We start from the raw sequence: 19,804 nt of genomic DNA, 5'->3' as shown, positions 1-19,804 counted from the left end.
AGTAATGATGCGTAGGAGGAACATATAGACTGCGTCAAAAAGCAAGATTGGATCTTGTTTTAACCTGTTGTTTTGGGGAAGTGTAAGAAGAAGTCTATTTTTAAAACACATAAAATTTTAATATCAAATTAATTACGTTGAAAAGAGCATACTGCTATTACATGAAACTTAAGAATTTTTCAGGAAGGAAATTTTAATGAGGTTCCAAATTTTGTGGCTTCTCCAATCTGTCAGGCCGTACGGCTCTCCACTGTGCATCGAGGAATGGCCATGCTGACTGTGTCGAGAAACTCTTGATGTATGAAGCTGCAGTGTTCCCCGGTGATTACCAAATGCTGACCCCATTACACCATGCAGGTAAAGCCACTGACAATACAGTATAATGACTCTGCATTGAAAAGTTGAGTGTAATTGATATCCGAGTATCTATTTCAAAGCAATTGATGTTGTGGTTATGTGTTAGATGGCCGTTGAGACTAGTTTGTGCATGTCTCCCCTATGGTTGCATTCATTCTTTCATTATAATGCTATCATGATTCATCTCTAAGCCCATCTACTAATCTAGACAAGAACTTTGTGATTTATGTTGTCACCTCATCCAGCATTTACCAGTATCAATCTGCCTGTCATTTCATGAATTTTTCAACAGGTTGTATGAATCATCAGCTTTTTATATTTCTCCTTTTCATTGTTGCCATGCAGTTTATACTGAGCCAACCATTCTCTCAACAAATCCACTTTTCTGCCCATCCATTTTTGTACTGGCCATATACAGTGTCTGTCCATATTCTCACACGCATACATTTTTCAAGCCATTTGTCGTCTCGTATCTAGCCCAATTCAGTTCTATATAGTTTTGAGGGTTGCTGTTTACTAATAAGATATAAAGTGGTGTTTTACAACCGACAACTTGGTGTGTCAGCTGCAGTTACTGAAAGCATTATGATCCCAGACCGGTACCTCAACTCAACCCGTAGGGCAGAGAATTGAATTCTAAATTCAACTATTTCTTCAGTCAATCATTCATCCGTCCATCAACAATGCCTGCATTCATCCAAGTTTCAGCAACTCCATCGCCTGTGTTTCTGTAATTCACGGACCAAAGATATATCACCTTCTTACTCCTCCTGTGAAAGGAAGGGAAAACACAAGCTATCTTTTTTTGCACTTGTATATCAGTTGGTGTCATGAGAGACAAGTTTCAGACAGTACGGGAATTGTGGAATTTTCTGAGCAGTCATAATATTTAGACTCCATGGACCATGATGGACATTTTTCCGTACCTTCTTTCCGGGCATGCCACTTTCCCTGATGTTTTGCTCCAAACAAGCAATCTTTGACCCTATCATCTAATTTTAGAAACCCCATCTGTGAGATCCTGATTAACCCTGTGCCTGTTTTGGAAATTGGCATAGTTTTGCAGTAAGCTAATTAGACTCCCTATCTCTGCGTAGGTGATTATCTACTTGGTCACATGACTATAGGTCACTATCGGGTCAATGGTCACAGTTTGACATTTCACCACAGGTTTCTCTTGGTTTTAATGGAAAAACACAGGATCTGTCTGGAAGCTAGCTGTTTTTTGAAAAAAGACAAAATTTTTTTACATTATTTAAAACTAAACGAAACTGGATGAAATGTTTTGCCAGATATATGCCACACACTTACAAGTGTATTTTTCATCGGTGTGGTTTTAAGCATCATTCATTATATTTTACTCTACAGCTGTTGGTGGTCATTTTCACTGTGTTTTGATTTTGGTGGATTACCGGTCTCCCATCGATCCTACAGAATTGGTAAGAAGATTATCACTTTGCACAATGTTTTTCAACTTTGTATTAGGTGATTTTTTTACACACAAGTTATCACAGAAATACTGCTAAATCCATCTGTGGTCTTACACAACTTTGTGGCGTTTGTGTTGCTGAAGTGGTTTCTTATCTCAAATCATGGAAGTTGGTGTAAATTTTTTTCCCCAGTATCCATTGTGATAGACAGCTAGGGTAAGATGACCTGGATAAGTTGCACATTCCAATGTACCTAGGGGGTTACACGCTTGTCAATAGTGTTTGCAAGTCTTCATTGAAATTCTCATTTATGTTAAGGTACTCTGCATTTCTCTTGTAGAAAAAATGAGTTGAAATAACTGACAATGAAATGACAAGATGTTCCATTTTTTACTTTTAGATGTTTAGCAATTATATTTTGATAAGAATTGCCGTAGAAAAAAATTTGATCCTAAATCATGGATGAGTGAATTTTTGTTCATTTCTCATTTTAAAGTATAACTTCTTTTGGAAAGTTATTTGTGTAAGAACTAAATGGATATGGTATGTAAGATGCCATGTTTTTGAGAACCGAAGAAAGATTATTTTTCGTTTATCCTTTTTGTTCGTATTGTTTCAACAGAAAAGCTGTAATTTGTCATGTATAACATTCAATTATCCATCTGTACAACATTGCTGTATTTGCAAGATCTGAACTTAAGTTTTCTAAATTTGACATTGTCAGAATACTCTAGAGTTAAAGGAACAATGTAAGATTTATAGCAGGAAATGTCAGCAAAAAAGACAAAAAAAAAATAGGGAAGTTAATACTTATTTAAACTTCTGACTTGATACAGAACGGCAAAACACCATTGTGCCTGGCAGCTCAGATGGGACATGGTCACATATGTAAAGAACTCCTGGATAAAGGTGCCAATATCAATTCCATAGACGACGACCACAAGTAAGTATATGATTCTTCATCAATCTTGGTTATACTCTTGTTTTAACAATAAGAAGGAAGTTCATGGAATCTTTAAATTTTTACTTTGTCCCACCCTGTTGTTTTACACAATCTGACAGTCGACTGAGGTTTAACTCCCGTCTGTTCATATACCCATCACAGCAAACTTGATTTCTTTGTATGCAAAACGAGTTGAGCTCACAGTCTAAAATGAATGATCTGTACTGCTGTCAATAAAAAGGAGGATTGTCTGTTCATATAACGATAGATTTACACTTCTAAAGTTCATGAGGTCAATTGTACCGCTGCAGACAAACTATTGCTGCTAATGCCTGCACAATGGTTCCTTTGATTTTCTGTTTGACTTTTACAAGAGTTCTTGTATAAAATGCAAAACGCTCACCTTTGATACACTAAATACCACTTATCGGCTTTAATGAATGTGGCACAATATGTCATACATATTAACTATTTGCTGAAATCCAAAATGAATTTCATACATTCATGTTTATAACATGATTGGTGTGGATAACTTGTGTGTCGTGTTCTCAGGGCACAAAGTGTTCAACTTGGAATATCAAAGCATACAGCGTGACAAAATTAATGATAAAAGATAGTAAGATTGTGAGTTTGACCGTACTTGTATTCTGTAACATGCATTTTAAAAGATCAGTTCTCATTTCTCATTGAAATGTAAATAATTGAACCCTCCTCAGACTGTTTTCAATAACTTTGACAGAGCAACTCATGTTTTGCAAAGTTTTTGCAAAGTTTCATCAGTAGAACTGATATTTGGAGCCAATTAGTTATGAAACAGATTTAACGATATAAAATTATGACTTTGTAAAATCAGTGCCCTTCCAGCTGTGCACTGCAACCAGTACACTTTAAACTTGTTCAGACGTAGGTGGAATAAAAATTCTGAATGCTCTGCAGATTTCTGATGTAGGCCTAATAGATACAATCGCATCAGTGTGTCTCTGACACAGGGCTAGTGGTTACCAGGAAACAGTCTGCATAGCCTATAATTCCACATAGTTCCGTCCACTTCTTATCAGAGTACATTGTATTTTAATAGTTCAGATGAAAAAAATTGTCGTAGGTTATATTAGTTTCCGAAAAATGTGAACTATTTTAACACTGGAAGAAAATTGTGTAATGGTATTTTAGAGTTTGTGATTTGTGTTTGTGTTTTCTGACATTCTAATAGCACAGTTCCAGTCCACAGGTTCTCTTTGTAGCCTGTCGTTCAAACAAACTGATCCACATTGATCATGTTTATAGGCCATGTTTATATGCCCTAAATACCTTACACTTAGCTATTGTGTAATTTCAAAGGAAGTTTTCATTCAAAGAAATGCATAGGACTTTAGGAGTTACTTCACAGAAATAAGGAATAAAAATATAATGTAGTTGATAATTCATTGTTTGAAATATAAAATAAATATTCAGATTTCTTTATAAATGTCAAAAAGAGTTTTATAACAATGCATAGTAAAAATATCATGCTACCATAAATCAGAAACAAACCTGGCCTACATCTGCAGATCTGTGAAGTATTTCACAGGTCACATTGTATTGTCACTGTCAAAATCATAAAAGGTACTAGTTTGTTTAACTGATAACGTTGCTTGGGTTTACATGCAGCTGTGTAAAGCTGAACAGTCACGTACCAGTCAAGAAAAAGCAATCAAACATTAAAATTCATTGAAGTTCATAGGCAGCATTGAGGCAAATGAGAGATCACAAAGTCACTGAAAGATACATGTCAGTTCTTCGAAGTTTGTTGAAAATATTTTATCAGGTTTTAGACTGAAACAATTACAACACTGAGTTTCGTCACACGGTATGATTCATCTCAAGTTCTTGCTCGTATTTATGAAATGCTGTCACTTACATTATATCATGCACATACTATAAAGTTAGGGTAAACTTCAACAAGGGTGAGAATTTTACTTTATTGTCAATCAGGTTCCTTTGACAAAACTGAGTCTGGTGAGGGACACACATGAAGAGAGAAAGATGAAAGACTTGAATGCAAGTACAGATACTAAAATGTGCATACAAAATGTGCAATATGAATTAAGTATGCTGTTTGTTCACGCAAAGAAGCATGTGATTGCACAAAGCTTGTTTCAAACCTTTGAAAAGCATAGCTTGATTGATTATGTCATCAGCAGAATATGATGGTCAAGGTGTGTTTACTTGCGGACAGAGGAAAATTTAACATGATAATGATATGTGACGCCTTTGATCTTTCCATTTATTGCTTTCAGAACTCCCCTGATGTATGCCTGTGAGCATGGCAATAAAGAGGTGGTGGAACTGCTGGTTAAGAAAGGTGCCAAAGTCAACATGAAAGATAAACTTGGCTTTGACGCCTTTTATTATGGAGAGCACTCAGGTCATCCTGACATCACAGATTTGCTGGACAAAGCGCCCTCGGTGGCCACATGGGATGTCAGTAAGTAGCAATCTTCAAGTAAGCGCTCATGGAAACCCAGAAATTCATGACCGGCATGTCTAATACAATTCCTGTCTCTTTAAAGTCAAGGTCATCAGACTTTCATTAAGGTCAAGTATGCTGCAAAAATTATGCTAGGACATGAAGACGAGAGTTCAATAAAATAATGAAAAGACAACAGCCCCCAAAATCACTGTGTTGACAATGCAAGTAAGAATAAGGGTCATTTACCTTTTGTGAAGTTCCACTTTGTAACTGTCAACTATTGTGAGCAATCCACAAGTGTCTGTTTATGGATTGACTTAGACTGAACTGCTTACAATGTCAAGGTCGCACAAAATGAAGATTTGTTTGCAGAAAGACTATTTCCAGATTTTTATTCAGCAAAATGAACTAAAATACCAAGCCAGTGGTCCAGAATGCAGTGTGACTTTTGCAAATTACAGATCTTTCTGCAAAATATGCAAACGTTTTCCTGTAATTTTGGAAGAATGGCAAAAGAGAAAATCTTGAACCCTCACAATTAAAGTGTGGAGTACATACAACATACTCCACTGGCCTGGCACACCCTTTTGTATGTACATGTTCTAGCTGTTTTCTCATTGACAACAATATGACCTTTCCATATAAATGTAAGCACTCTAATGAAGGAAATGTCGGTATCTCAGGATTGTAAGCAGAATTCAATTTTAGCAATTCCTCTATGATTTGCTAAAAGTCATCAACTAGCAACTGTCTCTTGCCTTTGTTCATTTCAAAATACAGTTCTCTGTTACAGAATACCCTTTAACATAAAAGTACAGTTCTTGAAACCAAGAAGACACATTTTAAAACATTCTATTCTTTGAAGCAAACTTCCCACTTGCCCTGGCCCTTTATGGACAAATATTTTGAATTCTTTTGTTTTTGTATAAATAAAACAAAGTAATATTTCTCAAGTTATGATGTAATTTGCTGTTCACTCTAACCCTCTGTTGACAAATAGTTTGAATTCTTTTGTTTCTGTGCAATCAGTGCTGACCAAAGGGATTCATAAATTATTGGATAAGTATCAAAAAGGGACACTGCAAACTGCATTTGTCCCTTCAACGACTAGTGAGTTTAAATGACCATATCATCTATCCAGCTCCATCCTTCTGTGTATATCATCAACACTAAAGATTGCAGAAAGAAGTGTTGTAATTTTTTTGAGATAAATGCAATTCTGTTTTTATTTCTGGTCAATTGTATTTCAGCTGAACTTCTTGTTCAAAGACAACACCAATTTTGTACCCTGGGGTTTTAAATATATGAATGGTCCAACCAGGCATAATTGTATCTGACAAACAGGATGTATGTTATCCAAAACTTATCTCAAAATGACTCAAATGTTTCTTAAATTTTTGTTTGACATAGCATGAAAAATTTACAGAAAATATTAAAAGTGAAATGCAGTGTGTTGATGATATACAGTTTAGCTTGCGATACAGGAGCCAACATGATTGGTTAATGGGTTGGCATGTGATACATTTGGTGACATAACCTTGCAGCATGTTAATTTGCATACCAATAAAGGTGAAGGGGTCAGTCGCTATTGGAATGCCAATAATTCTTGCTGAGATGAAGATTACTTACCACTTATGGAAAATTTCAATGTTTTCCATATTTTTTCCAATCATATGATACTATTATATATTCCCTGTATAGTTGCATGTATGAAAATATTTCAAACTGTTACTTCAGTTGACTGTGTCCATTTCTTGTTAATAATGAAACAGATTTTTCTTGTTCTTTTAATGAAATAAAACAGTATGGTGAACTCTACAAAAACAAGTTACCGCTTTCACCGCAATCTTGTTTATTTGCCAGGCTGAACCTCTGTCATCAATTTAAATAATTCAAACAAGGAATGATCTCTTTAATTATTTGGTCTGGCAGGTTAAACATAAGTCATGATCATTCTGTTACATCAGATATGCTGTTGAACCTTTAAGTTTACATAAAAGATTAATTGTCAAATTGCCAGGATATTTGATTTTATGTATGAATCTGATTAATTAATCAACATTACAGGTTCCTAAATCATTGTTTTAGAGCAGAGAGAAAATATTAAAAAATGTGTACAGAATGAAATTAAAATATAGAATTGCAAAGTGGTACAATATTGGAAAGCTGTTTCGATGTGTCTTGAATTACGTACACTGTGGGCTTGTCTACTGTATTGTGAAAATAGCCTTGCCTTAGTGCTTTGAGTGATCCTGCAGGAATTTTCCAAATTTCAAAAAATTTTATTTCCTTCAGTTGGATCAGGTGATGATCAGCCACCGCAGTCACCCACTGTGAACAGTACTGATGTAGACTACGTGGGCAGATTTGATGGTCTGGATGAAAACGATGGCGACGATGAAGATAACGGTGACGATGACAACAATGATGATGTGGATGCTGGTGAATATGCTCAGTTGAGAAAACCGGATGGTGAAAGAGTGAATGAAGTAAGTGAAATATGAAAATCTAGAATGCTGGCTTTACATGAGAGAATATTGCTTCCATAATTTGGGTAAAAACAAAACTGAACAATTTTCAGTGACAGTTGTTGCTGTTGACGATTATGTGAAGAAATTTGCACCTAGGGTGTTCTTTTTATCATTTGAAGCCTTCAAAACTTTCTGTGTCTTCTCTGTTTCAGGTAATGGGGACTTACAGAATTTTTTGTTATGACTCAATAAACATTGATGGGCAAACTATGCACCAGAGTAGGGCTTTGCTTCACGCTGTTGCGAAATTGTCATTAGGAGAATTCATAATCAGACTCTGACAGTAATGCTTGTCCTACACAAAAAAATTTCCAGATCAAATAAACGATGGTAATGAAAGTTGTAGAACAGTGTTTCAGCCATACTGTGACTGCACAGTGATTGCTATCCCAGATTAAACATCAGCATTCCCCTTCTCTTCAGTGGTACATTTAAATATCACAGACGTGTTCAGTTAAATATCCTTTGCAAAATACTGCAGGCCTGAGACACAAACATTGTCCTTCATCTATTAAAATTGTTCACTTTATATATTTGCTATTTATTTTGTTTGGCTATTCAGACTAAAATTGAACAACAGTCTCATAACCATTTTTATCCAGCAGGATATACTATGATTAACAATTTTATCATCTCTAGTATAGTTTAGAATTAATATCAATACTCAATATTCAATTTCCATGAAGCTTGTATGAAAAAAAATAGCTTTCTGGTGTTTCTATGTAACCAGTGATGTATCTGTTTAAGTCAATATTGGTATTGGCATGTCCATGGCCAACTGATCACAGTTATGTAAATCCTCGTTGCCAATGATACTGAGAGCAATGTTTGGTCGTAGTTAATGTTTACCAGAAGAATTCAATCTTTCAAAGTCAATGAGATGATCGCGATTTCACATATCTATTTCAAGACCACTGTCAAGGCATGATGTGACGCATGATAGTTCAAATGAAAACATCATTTATGCTCTTGATTCTAGCAACCGGTGGACGCCTTCCATGAGAACAGAGATAATCCAGGACACTCCAAACCACAGGTGATGAGTAAGGCTTCCAATATACAGGCAGCTCTTCAAGCTCACAGTGTGAGAGAGATCCAGGTGAGTTCATGAAATAGAATTGACCACTCAGCCGTAGTGTATGTAGGTACCAGATGTGTGTGTCATTGTTAATGGCAGCTTAGTGGTGACATTTCTGTCCCATCAGAAATTGATGTGATTGAAAACAAAGGTAGGTTTAATTTTTGCTCGTCATTGATAATTTTATTTGACCTCTACTTCTATAGGAATGAGGAGGCTAACCATGGCTTAGAGTGTTACAGGGTCAAAGGTCAATAGTGAAAGGGTCAATTTATATTCTGCCTGTGTTCAATTTCATTTAGGGAAATGATGAGGATGTAGTCTGCTGAAATGCTATATTTCTTGTTTCAAAAACTAGTGAAGGCTGGGTTGCTTAAGGTCAGTTTACCACAGTGACCAGCTGAAGTGTGAATTGTTCCAGATGTAGTGATTTTGAAGTTGACTCGTTTGTTGAGTCATTGTCTCTGTACTGACATCTCCTGTCACCCCTACTTCCCTGTAAATAGGTCCACTTTGGTTATAGAAAATCACTGGGCTAAACCAATAACTTGCATTGATAGGGTTTAAGTATCTGAAAAGTGATAGTTTTCCTTCTTTTGTCTTTGTCAGGAACTTGAGGAGGAGAATGAACAACTAAATGAGGACCTGAACAAAGTCAGTACTCAGTACAAACAAGCAATGCAAAGAATACAACAATATGAAAAACAACTAGCACAGCAGAATAACATTGGCCAGGTAAGACTGTGCGTGTGACTATAATGGTAATTCTTAAACAAGTAGAGCCTAAAAATAATTGAAGAACTCGCGATGTTTTTGTATTTTATTGAATCTGTCAGAATTTCTGTGTTTTTGTTCCATTTATGCCACAGAAACAATTACCAAAGCAACAATGCGTTTGTCTTCATTGTACACTTATTTACATGTAAAAATATTTCTCTTCTGAAAATAGTAAGATGTAAAGAACAAAAGAACACGAAAAAAAGGAAAAATTCAAAAAAGCAGTTTGTTTACACAAGCTTGATAAGACCTTGCACTTGTCAGTTTCTTCTTGGCAATACAGCCGCACATACCTCTGATCTGCTTGGATAAAAAACCCAAAATTTGAATAGATAAATAGGATTGAAGCAACTTTACTATTGAAATATGATCCCACAAATCTTTTGAAAACTATTTTCTAACACAATATGGACAATGTGTTGACTTTTTTATTTTTACTTTATTATCAAAGCATGCTATTTTTATCGTGTTTCTTTTTCATTCAGTATTCAGTTTGGGATGAATCACGGATTGAAGAACTGGAAAATGAGGTAAGCACTGTGCAATTTGGAAACAGATGTAGTGCTTTCTTGTGGTCCGAACTATCCAGTGATTACATTTCACACATTCATATCTGTGTAAATGGTGACTGAAAATGTGTCTTTGTTGGTAAATTTTTGTGTCCCTTTCTCTCTGATGTGCTTTCCATATATCCTTTATGACTGCTATTTCTTTTTGTGTCTCTGTTTTCAGCCTCGTATGCTCTGCATTTTAACTCCCATCTTCCGTTCTCTTCTGTTTTTTTCTGTCACACTACCGTTCCTGCAGTTGGAAGAAATGCGTAATCAACTCGACAAGGAGAAAGAACAGAAGCGGAAGGCATACGATGAAAGTGAAGATCTCAAACTGAAACTGATGGTGTATGAACCAGTGGAGCAGGTTTCAAATGAAAACAACAACGACATAGACAGCTGGGGTGATAGCGATGAGGATTTGTTCGGTCTTCCAGGTAACTATGTGCTAAATTAATTTAGAAAGTGTAGTGTTATACAAATGTAGCTCGTAAATGAATTCAACATGTATGAATTTTTGGTTATTTGCATATTGGGGTCAAAGGTTATACAAAGCAAATCATTGTTGTGCAGGTATATCAGCCATACAGTGTTCTATTTATTGCATGCAAATATTACTGAATCAACAAAGCTGCCTTTGGTTCACCAGATCAAATGATGTTTTCATCTTTTGTAGAACGTATCGAAAATCTTTGCCCAAGAGTAAACATTCAGCCAGTCATTGTCAATATTTTGCAAGAAATTCTATATTTCAGTAATAATCTGTGACTGTATAAGTTGAATTTAAGTCAACATAGCCAGTAGGTCAATGTAAGCCTTAGATGTTCTGTTTAGTGATGACAATTTCCTTCGGCAAATGGAAAATTTTTCTCATAGTGTTTCATTGTGGAGTGACAGTCAGGCTTGTAAGACTATCATTTAAAACCAGATAATGAGTGCCAACATGAGAGAGGTGAGATTACAATGTTATAGAGGGATTCTATGCTCTGTTAGCTGCTTGAAACATTCATTGATCAGTTAGTGCATAAATCTTCGATGAATGAATCTTTTGTAGACATTTCAGTTACTTCTAGAATGTAAAAATGTGGACAATTGTATACTTGTATTTGACAGAAGACTAAGTTGGTAAAGATAATGCATGATTTACCAGTAGACATATATATAATTGCAACAGATTTCAACCACAGTTTCTGGTATCACATGAGATATGCACTGTTTTTACTGTCTGTTGACCTGTGATATGTTGAACTTCCAAATTTACTTCCTGTAAATAGTGGTTTTTGAGCTTTGGATGGTTTAGCTAGATTAAACAGATAGTAATGGTACCGTAGTGCATTCTATAAACCAGCTGTATGCATTCTTAATTGAACAGACCCAAAGCACTGGAAAGATAGTTTCCTTTTTGCGTTACATATACATGTAGATTGATAACTTAACCAGTGTTGGTATCCCCTGAATTTCATTCATGTAGAGATTAATATGAACATGAACATGGACATTCTTATTGGTTCAGTTGAAAAAGTACGGTAAAATTGAGTAAAATAATTGAACTTTATCTATAAAGTGAACAGATTAATTCCCTTACAGAATGCAGATAGTTTGTAAAACATAGAAACAAAGGAATGCACCAATACTATAGAACTGTGTAGCGGAGGGCTGTAACTATATTGCAGCATTTACTCAGCATAATACCAGCACGAAACAGTAAATTTAATTTACATTTGTGTATATACATTGATATTGTGCAGACAAAGGTGGCACAAAACACGGTGGGCAGAATAAAGCAGACCCAGTAGATGAACAGATGGCGGCCTCACTGAAACGTCAAATTGTGGCACTGCGTCTGGAGAACGATGAATTAAAGGCAAAATTAGAGGTGAGTATTGCACGGGTAGATTTTGCAATCATGCATAGAATTAGAGATAAATAATATTGTAGAGCTGACGTGCACTGACCCATACCAACAGAGTTTTGTTTCTGACGTATAGTTAGGATGAGAAAGAGACGTGTTTGTGACTCAACTAGGGACTTTGGCAGCTTGAAAATTTGTGAAATGTGTTGGTAGTCAGGCAGGTTGATCTGTTTTGATTGGTAGTCAGAAAAAACAGCATAGAGAGATGCTGATGTGCTTAGTAGTGTGTTTGTACATGACTAAACCACTTCACATGAGTCATTTTGTATTTTAATGCAAGTTTCAATATTTGGCTCGATACTTCCCTCAGCGTTGGTGAGGATCCAATTTTTCAAAGGCCTGTAATAGAATATGGAATGGTTCCAACATTTGCTTGCCAGTAATGATTATGGCATTTTGTACTTTATTATGATATTTGGCATAGTGTTTGCGGTTGAAACTAGAAATACAATTAGGCAAATGCATTTTCTAGGAAGCTGCAGAGATAACATGTATGCTTGTAAAATCTGGAATGTCGGTAACAAATAGGGCACTGTGATATTTACATATGCTTAACCTGTCCAGCCTATCCCTATCAAAAACTATTCCAATTCACGACAGTTCAGTGTAGCAATAATTGATGTAATAAGTTGACGTAACCACATTGAAAAGGGTGTGTAAATTTAGATTACAAACTTATGCTGTGCTAATAGCGAACAGCAAACAAACAAACAAGCTCAACTCTCGTTGTAGAACTCTCCCAAGATACTGAACATGTCTGGTTCGGATCTACCCAATCAAAACGATGCACCCGATGGAATGGTGTCTATGGTTGACTACGATCACCTCAAGGAAACCACATTGGTTGAAATCAGTGATTTGCAAGAAGAAATCAACAAACTCCAAGAGGCCCTGAATGAAGCAGAGCAGAGGAACGTTGTGTCCATGGATGACTACGAGGAACTGAAAATCTCCAATGAAGTTGAAGTTGAGAATCTACAAGAACAAATAACAAAATTAAAAGATGAAAATGAGGATTTGAACTTCAGGGTAAGAGCCACTACCTTATCCATTGATGGTTGTATCTTGAAATCTCTGCAGTATTGATTTATTTCATTCAGTTCATGAGAATAAGGAAATTGTTTAACCACAAATAAGCTGACAAAAACAACGGATATAGCTTTTCACATTTTTGTCAGCATTCTAATTCTGTGTATCAATTGACCCTATCACAATAAAATTTTGGTGTAATCCCATTCTCCCTTATTTGAAAGTTGGGCCTCTCTACTAAAAATAGGGATGGAAGGGTTACAGGGTCTCCACTACTTTCCAAAACTGAAGTGTTTGGAAAGTTTATTCAGTTCGTACATATACATGTAGAATGTCTACATGTTTTCTGATATTGCTCACCGATGACTTTAAATTCAAATCAAAATATTACATGTAAACATATCCATTGGTACTCTTGTATAACTCATACTATTGCATACATTTAAGCTAACATGCCCTAGTCAGTGGGACTGTAGTTACTCTCATATTTCAGTGTGTATGGTACAAAAATATAAAAATTTGCAAGTTTCAACTACTCCAGCAATACAAAAAGTTATTAATCTGTCCATTCCTGATACTCTGTATTAAACAAGTTGGCAATCATCATTGATAACAATGGGTTTGGGCTAGACCATAGATGTGAAAGGGTTAAAATGAACTGTTTTGATTCACAGTAGAATGAGTTTTTGAAAGGAACTGGAGATTTTAAATCACAGTGTGGTATTCCTGTGTGTTCCTATGAATTTATGCCAGGAATTGTATTATTTGATCAAATGCTACAGATGGTGTTTGTGATTTCAGCATGCTCTAAGGTAGTATGCGCCTCAAAAGTGAAAGGCTTAAACTTTTGCTCAGATTTTCCTCACCGAAATTTTCAATCATTCTCTTACCAAATCAAGAATAAAAATCAAAATCTGGTACTAGAGAGACAAATAACCTAACATTTACTGATATTTGAAATTCAAAATGGCCCGCCATCTCTATGGAGAAAAATAAAATTTGAGATTTACGAAAAAACAGGACAGTGAATTTTTTCTTTCTGTAAGAGTTTGAAAATGAGCCCCCACAAGTGGTAGATCAGAAAAAAATTGTAAAAATTTGAGAGTCAGAATAGTATAGCTGTCCCTGAGGTGTGTTCTACCTTAAATCTCATTGCCACAGAAGAGATTTATCCATTGAGGAAAGTAAAATGTCTCCATTTGTAATTTTACAGCTGTCAGAAATCATGGAAGAGAATGCCAACCTGATGGACACCATCAGTGAACAGACCGAGTCAGGGATCAAAAAACAGCTGATACAAACTCTGGAAACGAACAAACAGTTACAGGAAACCAACAAGCAACAAGGCAAGCAGTTGCAGACGTTGGAAAACGACCTGGACAAGTACATGAAGCTTCACGAGGAGCTGTCAACAGCCAACGACCAGCTGCAGAAAGAACGGGAGAACCTGGCAAGCATCCTACAGGAACAGGACGAGGAGCTGCACCTGAAAGAGGAACAATATCAGATGCTTTCGCACGAGAGCGAGAACATTGAGAAGAGCTTGCACCAGCAGATGCTGATCACCGAACAAATGGAGAAGAAGCTTGATGAGAGTGACAAACAACGGAAAGACCTGGAAGGGAACCTTCAGAGACAGACTGTATTTTACACAGAACAATTGCAGAAGGAGGAAGAAAAGTGTGATGAACTTCTGCAGCAGAATCAGAGACTAGAGGAAGATCTCCGGAAGACTGAAAACAAGGATACGAGTAGCAGTAGCGAACTGAGTGCTGAGAATGCCAAGCTGCAGGATACAGTGCGTAAACAGGCACAGGCCTTATCACAGAGGGATAATGATATCAAGAGACTGCATGAATTGCAGAAAGACAATGAAAAGCTGGTAGAGATCGTACAAGAATTTCAAGTGGCTATGTCAGACAGGGACACGGAAGTCAAGAAGGCTGAGGAAGCACACAAAGAGAATGCAAAATTGCAAGCAATCATACAAAAACAGGAACAGGAATTGTCACAGAGAGAAAGTGAGCAGCGTGAAATGGACAAATTGCACCGAGAAAATGAGAAATTAATGGACACTATACAGAAACAGACACATGCCCTTTCTCTGAAGGATAGTGATCACAAACATACAGAGGAGTTGAAAAAGGAGATTGCGTTATTGGAAGACACCGTACGAAAACAGACACTTGCAATGACCCAGAGGCAGAATGACCTCCAGGGAATGGACAAATTACGCCAAGAGAATGAGAAATTAATGGACACTGTACAGAAACAGACACATGCCCTTTCTCTGAAGGATAGTGATCACAAACATACAGAGGAGTTGAAAAAGGAGATTGCGTTATTGGAAGACACCGTACGGAAGCAGACACTTGCAATGACACAGAGACAGAATGAACTCCACGACATGGACAAATTGCGAAAGGACAAAGAAGAATTGACAAAAACCATTGAGAAACAGACACTTGCATTATCTCAAAGGACCAACGAATCCCAAAGTGCAGAGGAACTGAATAAAGAATTAAACAAAGAAATTGTGAAATTGAACGATACCATACAAAAACAGGAACGTGCGTTAGCTGAGAGTGAGAAGAATGAAAAGAAGATTAAAGAATTATCCCATGAGAAAAAGAAACTTCAAAAAACTGTCAAACAGCAGTCTGAAATCGTGGCCGCCACAGAAAGCAACATCAAGAAATTTGAAGGGCTTCTGGAGGAAAACAACAAACTACAAGAAAGAATCAAGAAATCGGAAGAAAAGGCTCTTCAACTTAGCGCGTTGAAACAGAAATATTTGCAACTGCAAACGGAAAACCAGGACCTAAAAGAAACAGTGCAGAAATTATTATCAGAAAAACAAACTCGGCCAAATGGCATCCCACCCGCCATGGCTGCGTCTTCAACTCAGGGCAAATCATATGACGAACTTTACGCCGAAAACCGTAAACTCAAGGAAATCTCCCGCAAGCAAGCAAAACTCCTGCAGCAGGAAGGTACGAAGATGGTGTCGCAGGCAAGAGTGGATGCCTTGCAGCGACAAGTTGCAAAACTGCAACAACAGCTGACAGAGGTCGACGGCAGATACAGAGAAACCATCAGTACATATAGAACCCACCTTCTGAGTGCTGTACAGGTAAACTTATATTTACAGATAGTAATGCTATGCACGCATAAAGTTGAAAATAATCTTACAATGCTCAGCGTATTTATCAATCGCATAACATCATATTTACACCATAAGGTACCCTGTATACTCACCTATAGAAAAAGGCATAATCAGTTCCACACGACCTTCAGAACATAATTTGCTGCTAACTCAAACTTATTATCATTTCAGTGTATTTACCTCTTTCATCCTGGAGTTCATACACTGAATTGTTTTTGAAAGATCTGCAGCTTTGCTGGGGAAGGTTTGGCTGCAACAGAGAATTGTGACCGTATCTGACAATATGCAAAAATGTGTAAAATAGACACAAAAGACTGTCAGAATTTAACTTGCCCTATACTGATCCTAATGAAATTTCTCATGTTTTGTCATTTCTGCAGGGAGATATAGATCCAGGTGTTAAAGAAGCCTTGAAGCAGATCGTCAAATTGAGAAGTTCAGAACAATTTTGTTGAAAAATAAAACAAACCATGATAAGCCATGGCATTTGTTTTTCAATCCTGTCAACCCCTCTATTTTCTAATGGAACTTTTGGTGCTAAAAATTCAAGTTACCGCAGTGATTGTTACCATGGTGATAGTTTATTTCATTTTTGATCTGTAAGCAAAATTTAGCTATATTTAATGCCATATTTTGACCTAAGTGCATATTAACTTATGAAATAAGACAACTACTGTGAATTGGTGTATGAACCGCTTACACAAACACACTATCCTTGATTTGATCTTTACTTTCATTTCATGACTTTACAAATTTCCTTCTTGATCTTGCACAAAGACTATCCCAGCTACACAAACTGGTCATGTTTTAACCTGTTTACCCCTATTCCCCTGTGAACAGGTCCACACCATTGATAACAATGGATTTTGGCCAAACCATTATGATGAAAGGGTTAAAAGGACTTCCCATACGTTCTAAGTTTTATATGTACCACATGTACTCATATACAGGGTTTTCTTATCACGGTAACATTCTTGTATTTACTTATTATAGCCTAAGGGGTCTTTAGCTCAAATGTCACCTTGCAGAAATTTACATATCAAGACTTGAACCAGGACATTTTTCCAGTCTCCAAGTTAGGTATATATTTCTATGTTAATTTTTCTGTTATATATAAATTCCGTGATTTTCTCAAATCAATTTATGGCTAATGGACAAGTGTTTAATGCCCACCAAATAAGATAGCAGACCAGTCTCTCCTTTTGATGTTTATCAAATGTCTTCACTAAGATGCTCATCACGGTTGACTTTTATGTTAATATAAGAATCCTACACTGGGATGTTCAAAGCCACTGGCACTGTAACAAAAGGAATGTAATTAACACAGAATATGAGCAAAAAAGATAGTACAAATGTGTTGTTTGAAATTTAACCATGTAGCCAAATATTATTATTAACTGTATAAGTTGTCATTGACCCTAACAAACGCTGTAAAAGCAATGCACACGCTGATCATCTTTCAAATTGTTCTCCTATCAAAACATATAGAGTATTTGAAGATAAAACAATTATATAAAATAGAGCTTTGTCAATACACACAATTGCAGCTGGGTTTTTATACAATATGTAATAATTTTATATTGTGGAGGGAAAGCCTTTAATGTGAAGACGATCTTCAATCAGTGATAGTAAGTTTTATCTCAGTTCTTCCCAGTCATTTTATAAATACACCAGGAAAAGTTACACTTTTGTAGGTAAAAATCAATTCAAATATTTTCTAAAGAGGACATATGAGGACATATCAATTGTAGGACAGTACTATGCCCACTGTGTCTTGATAAATCTATGTAGCCATTACTCAGCTGGTTTAATAATAAAGTGGAAAAAAGTACATAACATCATTGCAGCTGCCCTTCCATGATTCAAAATTATTCCTGTAGACACAGTGAAATGCTCTGTTCTTGATTCTTTAACTGAAACCATGTGTTTGTTCAGGCTGCAGATTCAAACCTTGATTTTAAATGAATTTTTCTCATTGGTAAAGATAACAGAAATAGCTACAAAAAAGAGCATTCTATGGTGCTGAACAAATTAAAAATATTTCCACGCTATCAAATATACATATATATATAATAAGGTTTTATAGACAATCAGGTATGTTATTTCTCAGCTTTCCATTAACTGTAGTCACACAATTGTATGTACCTATATTTCTGTAGTTTAATATGTTCATCCACAATTTCAGTGAACAGGTCCAGAAGCACCATTGATAACAATCAACCCTTTGAACGCTGTAATTTTCTCTCCCCCCAAATTTTAGTGCAAAATTTTACCAATTTTTGTGAATTTTTCAATAATTTTTTGATAATTTTGGATCAAATGGACATCACATTTCATTTGCTACAGTTTTTTCTGAAAATTTTTGCAAAATTCTGAGAAAATATGGCTGGGGTTTATTTTATAAAGGGGAAAAAAATAGACTTTAGTGCTCAAAGGGTTAATGTTGGCCAAACCAGGGCAGTGAAATGGCTAAGGCATCAAATAAATTGAAGTATTGAACTTGAAGTTCAAGAATAAATAAAACTGCAGGAGACCAAGGCTTTCAATGTTGTTAAATGAATTGTTGTGAACAGTATTGAACACTATTGGTACTGCATCTAGAAGACTGTGATGTTTATAAATGATTTACTTGTATGGGTATTTGAATGTGAATAGCAGCTAATGATATTGGAGGGCTTTTGAAGCAATCAAAGTGATGTGAAAATAACACTGGCCCAGAGTGCAGCTATGAGGCAGCTTCCACTGTGGCTTTATGACTGTGTCCCTGCTTAGGAAAGCCATACCTTGCCTTTGTAAAGGACATCTATTTTACAGTGTAAGTCTATTGATTCATTGATTATCCCTTTTTTTTGTGGAAAAAGATCTATTTTCCAGAAACTGTCTAGTATATAAACCTTTTGAAATAGACACAATCATCTAAATGCCATGGTATGACAATTTTTCTGTTCTAAGAAGCTTTGCAGTTTTGTAATATTTCTACAACAAAATATCTTGGCTCTTGAAGACATTTTAATGAAATGTGAAGTACGTTTTTTAAAGCCGGTTTCTGACCTACCTTTGCCACAGTCTCTACCTCTTGAATTCAGATATTTTTTGTGAATACCACATGTATAATATTCAACGGAGTTTTTAATTTTTTTTTTATAACTATGAAGCTTTTCACTGCTTGTTAATGTTACATAGCTAAAAAAATCCATTCATTGAATATTCAGAATGTTTTAAATATATGTAAAAGCATTCACAATGGTGAGGTTGAACTTTCATCGCACTTTTTATAGCAAAAACACTCATGCCACAACAAAAACAGAAGATATTTTAGTGTGGCGTTTGAGGGCGCTGTTAAATTTTACTTTTAATAGCACGACTTCAAGATTTTATACAGTGGTAATAGTTAGATTGATCATCCATATGTTATGTTTTATTGCATTCAAACTCATGATACAACTTCATAATGTTAGTAGTTTCATGCAGGTTATTATTACAGGACAATTTCATATCCTGTGCAGCTACAATCATGTCATTGTTACATTCTTGCAGCACATATATCTTTTTGTCACATTAAAACAGGTGTCATATTCAAA

General features: G+C 35.9%; 1 protein-coding gene across 7 annotated transcripts in view; it reads left to right on the top strand.

Annotated features, from left to right (window-relative positions):
- LOC139121774 (ankycorbin-like) overlaps window positions 1-19,804 on the top strand; it is a 27,548-nt gene extending 7,744 nt beyond the window's left edge. For 4 of the 7 annotated variants that reach the window (XM_070686918.1, XM_070686917.1, XM_070686919.1 and 1 more), the window contains exons 5-18: window positions 235-357; window positions 1,726-1,796; window positions 2,624-2,730; window positions 5,007-5,194; window positions 6,209-6,289; window positions 7,475-7,668; window positions 8,690-8,809; window positions 9,398-9,523; window positions 10,051-10,095; window positions 10,373-10,553; window positions 11,865-11,992; window positions 12,761-13,057; window positions 14,271-16,190; window positions 16,604-19,804. In XM_070686918.1, the coding sequence (XP_070543019.1) occupies window positions 235-357; window positions 1,726-1,796; window positions 2,624-2,730; window positions 5,007-5,194; window positions 6,209-6,289; window positions 7,475-7,668; window positions 8,690-8,809; window positions 9,398-9,523; window positions 10,051-10,095; window positions 10,373-10,553; window positions 11,865-11,992; window positions 12,761-13,057; window positions 14,271-16,190; window positions 16,604-16,678 (3,656 nt within the window). In that variant the 3' untranslated portion in view covers window positions 16,679-19,804. The remainder of the gene's footprint in view (window positions 1-234; window positions 358-1,725; window positions 1,797-2,623; window positions 2,731-5,006; window positions 5,195-6,208; window positions 6,290-7,474; window positions 7,669-8,689; window positions 8,810-9,397; window positions 9,524-10,050; window positions 10,096-10,372; window positions 10,554-11,864; window positions 11,993-12,760; window positions 13,058-14,270; window positions 16,191-16,603) is intronic. The other 3 variants (XM_070686922.1, XM_070686921.1, XM_070686924.1) reach the window with 1 other exon arrangement.

The sequence above is a fragment of the Ptychodera flava genome, chromosome 21 (genome assembly GCF_041260155.1).
Source record: "Ptychodera flava strain L36383 chromosome 21, AS_Pfla_20210202, whole genome shotgun sequence".
Lineage (NCBI taxonomy): Eukaryota > Metazoa > Hemichordata > Enteropneusta > Ptychoderidae > Ptychodera > Ptychodera flava.
Note: the sequence above shows the minus strand (reverse complement) of the source record. Positions and strands in the feature narration are given on the sequence as shown.